This window comes from Bidens hawaiensis, unplaced genomic scaffold (assembly GCF_021521415.1).
Source record: "Bidens hawaiensis isolate Kalapana, Puna unplaced genomic scaffold, B.hawaiensis_p1.1 tig00013428_1, whole genome shotgun sequence".
NCBI classification, from domain to species: domain Eukaryota; kingdom Viridiplantae; phylum Streptophyta; class Magnoliopsida; order Asterales; family Asteraceae; genus Bidens; species Bidens hawaiensis.
The window spans coordinates 616,055-627,883 of record NW_027492139.1 but is presented as its reverse complement, the minus strand read 5'-3'; the positions used below and the strand labels follow the sequence as shown (position 1 = coordinate 627,883).

Genomic DNA, 11,829 nt, shown 5'->3' with positions numbered 1-11,829 from the left:
TCACATATGCTCACGCATCACATATGCTCACGCATATCACATCTGCGCGTGGCGCATATCACATATGCTCACGCATATTACATATGCTTACGCATATCACATGCTCACGCATATCACATCTGCGCATGAAACATCTGCGCGTGAGAATAAAGAGAAGACCTTGCGCATCCCCGGGATAGGCGCATAAAGGACAACACAACAAATGAGACAATAGTCTAATCCAAATCAGGATAAGGACAACCATGATTGTACTCATCAGACAACCTTCCAGAAGGTATCTTTTAAGGAATAAAGAATGTGCTGATGTTGACAGCTGCCAATGAAGGGTGGACAACTCAGCAAAACCCATGTGCCACCACGTGATGGCACATGGGTCAGGTAAAATACCTTGGTCAGAGAATAATCAATGAAAAAGCACCAGGTGTCCTAAGTACACGTGGCACGAAGCAATAGGAGGAGGCCAAAAAGGCCCTAATTGGGTCTGAGCCCAATCATTGGAAACCCTAATACTATAAATACCACACCACCTCCACAGTTGAGGTCAAGCAAGAAATATATTCTGAATCCTTTACTCATTTTCACATCTCTTATCTTCTCCTGCAATATCTTATTCTCACACCGGAGGGTTACCCCAAAGAGGACCCCTCTGTCCCTTTCTGAGGGGTAAGCTCACGGTGCTGTTCATTTTGTAGGTGGAAGAACTCGTATCTCGGAAAACCATTGGTGATATAGCACACTCACACCCGAGGAACGTTGATCGAATACAAGTAAGTCGATACACGTTTCTTCAGAGAGCATGTGGTTTATAATTTGATCATGGTTCATTGTTGGGCTGTAAAGTAAGTCAACCAGGGTATGGGGGGAGTTAAATGATGTGAGCCCACGAAAGCGTTGGTTACAGAAATTTTGAAAATGATTGACCATAGTGGCTGGGCCTTTCATGAGCCTAATTGTCATTTACCTTTTAATGATATATACAAGTTAATTAGATGACCAAAATAATATTGGAATTCGTGTAGTCCAAGTACCTTTATTTAAAAATATTGGACACAATAGTTCGATGATAGCATTTTAATTGAAATGTTGACAGCTATTCAGTTGTATGATTGTATCAGTAGTACCTAAGTTATCATCGATTATTGCTAACAGATTAGTCACTACTGATGACCATTTCGACAAGAGAAAAACGGACTTAATATCTTTTTAGACCATTTTGACTATTTGTCATTGACTAAATAAATTACCACTAACCAGTGTTAATTTACTACTAATGGTTACCACTACTAACTAGTTACTATTTATGATTAGTTTTGGTGTTGCAAATTTGGACCAACATAAAGTAGCATTTGAATAGTGTAACAAACAAAATTTCCATAGTGAGACCCCGTATGGGGTGTTGCCGAATCTTTTGGTAACACCACAAAGGAGGCACCGGCCCTTGGACCATGTAATAAGAATGGTTTTGAACGAGCGTGCACTTCACACGTTTTAACTCGTATCAATTTGTAGTTTTTTTTCTTTTGATTTTAAGCGTATCTCAATCAACTAAAATTACTTGATTATAATAAAAACGTTAACAATGGAATTCAAGTTTCAACATTGTCGAAAAATATTTTTTTTTATATTAGTATTGAAATATTGAAATGACAAGCATTTAACTAATCGAATGAAATTTGATTAGTCTATTAGTCAACTGGTCTTTGATGATTTGTCTTTTCTTTTCTATTATATAAAAAGACGCAACACTTCCATCATTTACGGGATAAGATCCCATAGATGCACTCATGCACACAAGAAAAAGATGAAAAATAATTGAAATCCAGCAAATGATTCATCCCCTCAAGGCAGTGGTATTATGGTAATAATCCAAATAGACAGATCATATATCAACGATGATTTTTCATTTTTATAACTTTTTGTACATTACATGATAGATATCAACAAATTTATATATTACATTCATTAGTTTGTTAAAAAATCCCGTCGGCATACTCGGCCCAAAACACATGTATGGTATCTATCGTGTTTCGACAAAATATAACTAATCAATACATCGGGTAACTATTAATCAATAACAAAAAAATTATTACCACAAAATGTCTCAAATGACTAGTCAGTTACAAAAAAAATAACTGCCTAATTCATTTATTTAAGGTTAACACCTAACAAACATACCTAAGTAATGGCACATTGGATGATTAAAATAAGAAAATTCTAAATAGAATCAAATCATCATCCAATGGTCATAACTAGTTTTAATAATCATCTTAAGTATTTAGCTAACGACTAATACGAGTATACAACTATTAATAGTTTAGATAACTCTATTAAAAAAATAAACACTTGATCGGCTAGACGGCGTTGGTAATTTCGGACTGTGTTCACAAGTTGGTGAATATAAAAGAACCTAAGTTGATAAGTTGGTTTAGTTTTCTAATTGTAATGTCTTGGTTATCAAGTTTGGGCTAGATTATAAATATAAGGTTTAGCTAGAGGCTTTAGATGTGTGATCAATAGAGAATTATTGTAACGAATTTTTGAGTCAGTTTTTCTTACAATAATAAAGTGTGTAATCGATCTTGTGTTGGTGATATCCCGACCTCAAATCAATTTTTGAGAAACAATTTGTTCCTTGAAGTTGGTCGAATAAGCCATTAATCAGAGGTAGGGGATATCAGTTCTTGATGGTTAGCTTGTTTAATTCCCGATAGTTATCCGCAAGCTTCCATCCTTTTTCTTTACAAAAAGGAATGGGGCACCCCAAGGTGAAACACTTGGACGAATGAATCCCTTAACTAACAAGTCTAGGAGTTGAGTTAATAGTTTTTTGTAATAAGCACGGTCCGTGCATTTCTGACTTCAAGAGTGTGTGAAATCTAAGGATTTCATGCAAAAAGTTGTGATAATCTTCTTGACACAGTCACATTAATGGACTTGGTGGTCCCTTCTAATTCAACACACGATTATCTCGTTAGAATTCAATAAGATCTAGTTCAAAATCATGCCAGTACGTTTTAGAATACTTAGGATAATCGTTAGGCCAACACATGGTTGTAACCTAGGGCCTAGGCGCTACTTCCCTTGCTTCAGCAATATGGAACAGTTCATGTCATGTGCTAAGTACTGTATCTAACACAACAAAACAATCTCCACTCAATTGATGTTTTTTAGGTCATATAAGAGACCACTCTCAATAGAAGTTGTCTATGATATCACTAAGCAACTAAAACAGGAACCAATAATGCTCAGTTGACTTTGTGAGTCTTAATCCCACTTACAAAGTGGATTTTTCCTATTATTATTGCTTTCCCTGTTCTTGTTGGTTATATGGACAAAGAATGATTGACCTTTGAAAATATTTTACTTTTGAGGTACTCCCTCCGTCCTATTATAAGTGTCCTAGTTTGACTTTTCAAGTCTTTCTTTTGCAATCTTGACCGTAAATATTTTTGTTCGTGTCATATAATACGTGATGAAAATTATATCAATGTAAAATACATTTAAAACCCAATCCATTCATATATTTTACATCAAGTATTATATAACACAAACAAAAAATATTGTCGGTCAAAGTTGAACAAGAAAGACTTGAAAAATCAAACTAAGACACTTATAATGGGACGGAGGGAATAATATTTTCTTTCAAAAGGATGATATGTGACCACTTACTGATAACCAGTAACTACACCGTAATTAAAATTGTATTACATCGTTATACATTAAAAACTTATATCATAAATTGTTCTAGAACTCATTTTAAACTAAACCCATACAAAAAAAGCACCCTATGCACGCAACCTAATGATCATGCTGAACGTGCTAGTATATGAGCATGCATGAATCATAAAATTGACGGATTAGTGAAGCAACATATGATCAAGTAATAATACAAACTTTAACGGATTAGTGAAGCAAACTTCAAAACACATCAAGTCTAAGATTGCAAACTAGAACAGTGTGATCTACTAAACTAAACTAAGGCTATATCTAATTTCTGAGAATACCTATTCCAACAAAACCTCAAACAACAATCTACAAACACTTCCCACAAACTACGCCCGAACAATGATGTTCTTTACTTGTTATACAAGGAGGTTGAGTTTGTCCTAACAAATCAAATAAAAAAAAGAATCTGACATGCAAGCCCACACAAACTAAAAAACCAAACCGAATTAGAATTACCTCACAAAACCAGTACACACAATCAAATAGAATCATGAAAAACATGTTACGAGCACAAGATTTATTTTTCTGGTAGTGTATATATATAGAATCATGAAAAACATGTTACACGCACATAGAATCATGAAAAAATGTCACATAGAATCATGAAAATCATGAAAAACCAATACTAACACACATATACACATTCTAATAGAACATATAATTTATGGTTATCCACTGTCAAAATCATGTTTTGCCATGTTCATTTACCTCACGATCTTCAAAAAAGAAATGCCAACAGAAAATAAATATGGTCTCTATCAACATGCACTAAAAATTGTGATAATAAGCAACCACTTGCTTATTTGTCTCTTTTTGTTTTCTCCACAAAAGAAAACATGATTAAAGATTTTACCACCATCAATCAGTCCACCACTACACCTCAAATCTGACCTTATAAAAGCCATCTTCATAGATTCCACTTTTCAGGTTCATTTGTAACCTTATACACACCTATACAGATAGAGATCACAAGGTGCTACTTCGTACTCGCGTGGTACTTCGACTCCATTTCCTGATTTAAGTTTATCAGTAAATTAAGTTTTTGTTTGTTCATTGGGCAGGTACTATAATATAACACGAAAAATGAAGCCGGTGGTGCTTATTTTAGTAACCATGTTGTTGTGTTCTTGTTTGGTGGTTCAAGGAAGAGCACTTAAAGACGCGGTTGTTTATCCTGATGGCTACATAGACAACCACCACAACATTCCAAGACAAAACTATAACTCCCAAGGTGGTGCCACCGGTAGTGGAGGCGATGCTGGTGGTGACAGTACGGATAATGGAAGTGGATGAACCAAGTTCGTTACGGATGTTAATTTAAAGAGGGTATATGCTAATTAAAGGGTTATTAATTATGTGAATATAATATATTTCTGTTGAACCTATGTTTTACTATGCTTAAACTGTCACTTAATTATGTGTGTATATATATTTTTTTTTCATAATATGCAGCTTATTTATGTAAGTGTTTCCTTTAAGTATCTTATGTAAACAGTTATTATTAATTTGCAGGTTGTATGTGTACGTTGTTGGCTTATTTCATTAGCTTGTTTCTAATTTGTGGTATCGTGCCTGCTCCCAAGACCAATAAATCATTTCAAACTTTTGTCTTTACCTATTTTTAATGTAAAACTTGAGAATAAATATAAAACCTACTTATAATATGGGTCATAGATCATGATTAATGTTACATAAACTAACTACTGATCTATTTTACTCATAAATCAGTCAACACGAAGTAAATGGATTATGCCCCTACTTTGACTCATTTAAGTTTTATTTTGACTATCAAATTTCAAAATTTACTACCTGGTTCTTGAAATTCACACAAATCATACTAAGTTCTAGCAGTTCTGAGTTTTATCAATTGAGAATTAGAGAACCGTCAAATAATTTCAATATGAAAGTCTGAAATGATTTGAGTATTTTCAAAACCGAATCCCCAACAAGGCAATGCTGGTTGGTTAATGTCTTTTTGTTTTAACCATAAATAGTAATCCTTTTAATATATATAGTAAAATATATTAAATTCTATTCTAATAAACGCCACAGATTTCATGGAAATCATCCTAAACAAATTGCTATTGGAAAAATTTACCAGTGAAAATGGGTTTTTCACTAACTTTAGACATGAATAATATATTTATATATGTGTTGTATAAATATTGATTTGAGTGTCTAAAACGGAGCTTAGATAAATGAATATCAATGCTCGAAGTTGTATGGTTGGAATAACCAAAGAAGAGAAAATTGAGTTTATCTTTGACATCGTGTCCCACGTAGGAGCGCATGAGTGTCGCACCTGCATAACGGATTGTTGCGAACAGTTGTTTGGACTGGTCAAATAGTTTGTTTCAACTCATATGTCATGAATAAATATGATGGTTTTGATTCACCACTTAAATCTAATTAAAAGTATTTAACCAAGTTAATTACAATAATTAATTTCAAGTTTATTACAAGATTAATTATCTTGTTTATGACTAAATTAATTTTATTTTTTATGACATATTAATTTTGGTTGAGTATTTCTCATTTTGTGTAAGTATATAATGAACTTGTTGGTTCATGTTGTAAAAACACTTAAAAAGTCTTAAAAAAATTTTGAAGTCACTTACACACACTCAAGACGAAATTTAGAGAGGAGCACTCTCTATACTTATGTCAAACAACTTCAACAAATTTTCCTACATCTTGATAAACACCAATATAGTCGGCGACTTCCTCGGGTTCGTGGCAATCTCCGGCAGTACACATACTGTTCCGGTTGTTGTACCCTGGGAGACAGATGCGCTTGAGAGTAGGCACGGAATCTGTTTTAAGGGCCCTATGTCTAACACGATCCTCAACGAAAACCGTTACCCAATTTCAATAAACGAATTGTTGTTTTGAAGAAACATTTGTTAAAGACTCAAGTGATGAAGACCCGTGACATGGATGCTAGAAGAAAGCTTATGGAAACACTCATAGTAAGATATGGATTGAATTATTTTGGTATATAAATTTGCATTTTATATTCTTTTTATATACTTTTGTAAACGGTATTGTACTAAGTGAATTTTCCACGATTAGCAAGAGTATCGTTATTATATTTTTATTATTATCTTAACTAAAAGTGAACTACTTTTTCTATAATTGCATGATTGAGAATTTGAGGTAAAAAGAAGATACGCTTTGCGGCCCGCTCACTAACGTTGAAATTCTTGAACTATATCATATTTCAAAACTGACAAATAGTTTTGTTTCTGTTATTTGCATTTCAAGATGACCTTATTTTGTGCATGAACTTTACATTTACAACATAGTTTAATAAATTTTTCATATAATTATTTTCTACAAACTATTTCGTATGTATTCTAGATTATTATACTTGTAAATGATCTCTTGGTTTGAATGCTATGTTAGGTAAAAAGTTATCACAATGGCATGCAAATTCAAATGATAATGACACTCAAATAGTCAAATATGTAGTTTTCTCAATTGTTAATTTATCTTCATACTTGAAAATTGAAATGGTTGATGTGAATGACATTTTGTTTTTATTTTGATTTATAAAACAATACCTTTCATTCCACATTTGCATTTTAAGTAATTAATTATATATGGCTTAATGTGTGTGTGTACACTATACAGTCTATACAATTGAACATCATCGATGAACATTCTTCGGCGAGATCAAATGAAGAGGTAAAAAATGGAAATCCCCTAAGTAAGTTTAGTTTTCAAATAAACCATATATAAAGGTTTGGAATATGAACTTTCTTACCAAAAAGCTTCTCTATAATTTGTAATTGCTCAACGAGGGTAGGCTTTTGAGTAGACAAATTAGCCCAAAACTTAAGTTTTATATCCAACTCAACAAGATGATATAACAAATGGGCATCGACATGACAAAGGAAATATTTGTCGCTTAACTAAATGCATTTTGAAATATATCGTCGAAAACTAGAATGTTACATTAAATGCAATCTTAATATATATTAGTTCTAACCAGTTTTTTATATTTTTTGTTATAGTATCATCACACACGGTCAAATCACAAACAAAATCAACTTACAAATTAACTCGATCAAAAAACTACGAAATAAAAGGATAGGTTCCATAATAGAAATTAGTTTAGAATTACGAAATACATAATTGATCGATTTTGATTGAATTGGCAGAAGCAGTGGGAATTCCGATTCTTTGGTTTAGTGTCTATCGATGACGTCCATAATAAAGGGAATTCCGATCCTTTGATTTAGACAACTTACTAGATATTTTATTTTTTTCAATAATAGAAAATGTAAAAAAGAAAAATATATATATAAATATAAAAACATGATTTGTAAAAAGTTTTCAGGAACACAATCTGGAAAATATTTAAACATATATATGATTTTCTTACATGTATAAAAATATATTTGTATAAGCTATATTTTGAGTTACTTTTTAACTTATCCATCTCCAATGATATTACTTTTTGGTAATTATTATTTTTATTAAAAAAGAGAGATGTCGAGATGAAGAAGATAGATGAATTACAAAGAGAGATTTTGAATTAATGTCTTTGTAAATATTTTTTTATAAGTCTTCTAAGAAATAAATTATACAAAGACCAAATAATTGAATTATTTGGTATGTGTTAGATATCTAGTTATACAAAGACCAAATAATATTCTTTTTTTCAGGAATTGTTTTCAAAGTTTTTAGCAGATCTACACACATTTTTGGCATGTGTCATGTATGATCTAGTTATACAAAGACCATATAACTGAATCATTCTTTTGCAAACGTTTACGCGTGCGTAGGGTGTAGGGTTTTAATTTTCTTTTGTTTTTCCTTCTAGAAATATTAAGAAAAGACTTTTACTCACCACAAATTAATAATTCTTGAAACGTCTGTGTAGCAATTTACGGCAAATTTCAAAAGCAACCTTATGTTTTGTTTCGTGTTTTCATGTTAGCTTTGTCTAGAAAAAATCATTCCGCTAACGGAGCTCACGCGTTATTCTATTTAGCCAAAAAAAAAACGAGAAACCTAAAGTAGCTGTATAACCCGACTATCCAAGTTGGTAGAGCTTATCTTAAATTTTAGCCGGACTATTTTACTAGCGAAATGAGTAACACTAACATCAATTTGAACTTGTAGTTAAGATGAACTGATTAAGCTAGCTTGAGTTGTAACCTCCAATCCGAGCTGCAAACTCAGCTAATATTTTACTTGAACTAGTTTTGAGTTTTGATGAGTTGAGCTATTTTTTCTTTTAATTAACTTTAATAATTTTACATGTTTATAATTTCTATATATAAATCTTCCCAAACAATCTTAGCATATATATATAAGTCTCAGTTAACAAATTAATAACAATATTGATTATTTGATTATAGAATTAGAGCAAAGAACGCTCATAAGTCATAATTAGTCAATGAGTAAAAATTGTCTTTCTAGTAGAAAAATTAAATTCAGACTTTTCCAGACAATAAAATGTAATTTAATCTACAATTATTAATAGAAATATAAAACGAATCTAGCGAACACATAAAAGAATCCAACAAACACATCACATCTCTCCTTTTATCCATATCATTATATTATTAATTAATGCAATTAACTTATGTACAACTTCGGTTTCAATGTCACTTTCAGATGCTGGCTTTTCTATATTTTATTATTTTGCTATTGTCATTATTTATGTATACTTCATCGGATTAGTCAAAGTCAAAACTTTTGTCCTCTCGTTTGCGCTTCGTAATTTGCATCCTATTTTACTATTCAATTGTTTCTTTTCTTCTTGTTCTTCTCCAATCTCATTATTCTCTTCTTGTCTAATACAGTTTTGCTCTCTTGTAATCAACAACTGCTTATTATAAGGAAACTTTATAATTATTTGAACTTAACTTTATATTATATGATGTATCATGTATCATGTATGTTAATTTATTTGATTGAAATTTATAGTCACTAGAGTGATTTCAAGTTTTCAACTAACTAAGAAATTAAGTAGTTGTAAGTTCACAAAATATAAAAACCTTAAATATTTTCGTATCATCTTTGGAAAACACAAAAACCTTATACAACATGTTATGCTTGTGGTTTCACAGGGATACAGGGAACCTTGACACACTATGATGTGCTTTCAGTTCTTGTATTGTGACAAGGACGAACAACCGATAAGTCCGACACAAAGCACGATCAATTCCTTAAACTCGGGGTCTTTAGATCGTACTGCGTCTGCATCTGGTTCGGATTCAAGTTACCAAAGTGTTCCTGATCCCACAACTAAATTAAAAATGTCCAAATATTATCCTAGTTTCTCCAGAATGCCAACTAATCTTAAAGAGTTTAAATTTTACGAGCTCAAATCGGCTACCAAGAACTTTAGCCTGTCTGTGAAGGTTGGAGAGGGCGGGTTCGGGTCAGTATACACGGGCACAGTTAAAAATCCCCGGGATCCAAGTAAAGATCTTAGTGTGGCTGTGAAACAGCTTGGCAAAAGAGGATTTCAGGGGCACAAGGAGTGGGTGACCGAGGTTAATGTTCTAGGGATCGTTGAGCATCCGAATCTCGTTAAGTTAGTTGGTTATTGTGCGGAAGATCATGGAAAAGAAATCCAACGGCTTTTGGTATACGAATACTTGCCTCATAAATCGGTAGAATATCATTTGTCAAGTAGATCCCCGACCACGTTCTCTTGGTCGATGAGGTTAAAAGTGGCTCAAGACGCGGCTCGTGGATTGACTTATTTACATGAAGGAATGGACTTCCAGGTATTACTTATTCTACAATTAAAAACTATGCATTTTGATTTAATTGTACATATATAATCCTTGATTAATTTTGTCATTATTGTTGTATTTTTGTTAGATTATCTTTAGAGATTTCAAATCTTCAAATATTCTTCTAGACGATCAATGGAACGCTAAGCTTTCGGATTTTGGGTTAGCTCGGTTAGGTCCTAAAGAAGGATATTCACATGTCACAACAGCGGTAACCTTACATTATGAATTATGAAATGTTATTATAAGTTAATAACTTCAAGTTGCTAAAAGTTAATGCGATCAGGTAATAGGAACAATGGGATATTCGTCTCCAGAGTACATACAAACCGGTCATCTAACTACCAAGAACGATGTATGGAGTTACGGGGTGTTTCTATATGAACTCATAACGGGTAGGCGTCCAATGGATAGAAACCGACCCACGAATGAGCAGAAGCTTTTAGAATGGGTGAGGCCCTTCCTAGATGTTAAAAACTTTCCACAAATAGTTGATAGTAGACTTGAAGGTAAGTACTCACTGAAATCTGCACTCAAGTTGTCATTGATTGCAAACAAGTGTTTGTCTAGAAATCCTAAATCAAGGCCAAAGATGAGTGAGGTTTTGGAAATGGTTAACCGGCTTGTAGCGGCTGATCAGTCCGAAACAACAGTTCCTGAATCACCTCTTAGTGTTCCAGTCCCATTCGATGCTATACAAGAAACCGAGGGTAAAAAGACTGGTTTGAATGAAGGTAAAAGTAAAACAACCTCCATTGATGTCAAACTTGGAGATTCTGCTTGGTTTTCTGGATTATGGCCTTGGAAGCCTTCAATAACTTGTTGATTTGAAGTGATAATGTGTACAGAATGGTTGTAACTAATGTTATTTTGTCCATTTTCGGTTAATGATTGGGAGCAGTCTTTAATGCATAAATGAATCAATGATGATCGAGAACGTTGACATAGCCGGAGTAAAGAGTAGTTTATAGAAATTTCACTTGTTCAAGATTCATAAGAAAACTCGTGTGTTTTTTATAGCTTAAGGGAGCAATAACCGAAACGTTAACCAAACCGAATCGAAATTAACCGAACTGATCGGAACAATTCATATTTTCATATAATTCTAACATTTATTCTTCCATTTCATGTATTTTATGTTTTATATTCATTTTCATGTATTTATGCATCATTTTCATGTATTTCTATCACTACTAGAAAATTGCTCGACTTGCTACGTCATTTTCCGTTGGAAATGCGTAGGAAACACATTTCCAACAAAAATTTCTAACACATTTTCCAACGCATTACTTACAAAATATGTCGTTGGAAGTTTCCAACGTATTTCCAACACAAATAATTAAAG

The 11,829-nt window shown here is 32.8% G+C and overlaps 1 protein-coding gene across 1 annotated transcript; it reads left to right on the top strand.

Annotated features, from left to right (window-relative positions):
- Positions 1-9,805: 9,805 nt before the first annotated feature.
- Positions 9,806-11,491, top strand: LOC143544143 (serine/threonine-protein kinase PCRK1-like). Its single transcript, XM_077036300.1, has 3 exons — positions 9,806-10,475; positions 10,573-10,695; positions 10,771-11,491. The coding sequence occupies exons 1-3, from the start codon at positions 9,834-9,836 to the stop codon at positions 11,308-11,310; spliced, it is 1,305 nt and encodes a 434-aa protein (XP_076892415.1). The 5' UTR covers positions 9,806-9,833; the 3' UTR covers positions 11,311-11,491.
- Positions 11,492-11,829: the final 338 nt, after the last annotated feature.

Bases quoted from the DNA above. Each gene is read 5' to 3' on its own strand.
- LOC143544143 (XM_077036300.1), top strand. From the start codon at position 9,834: ATGATGTGCTTTCAGTTCTTGTATTGTGACAAGGACGAACAACCGATA. The intron at 10,476-10,572 runs GTATTACTTATT...TATTTTTGTTAG, and splicing joins ATGAAGGAATGGACTTCCAG to ATTATCTTTAGAGATTTCAA. The intron at 10,696-10,770 runs GTAACCTTACAT...TAATGCGATCAG, and splicing joins ATTCACATGTCACAACAGCG to GTAATAGGAACAATGGGATA.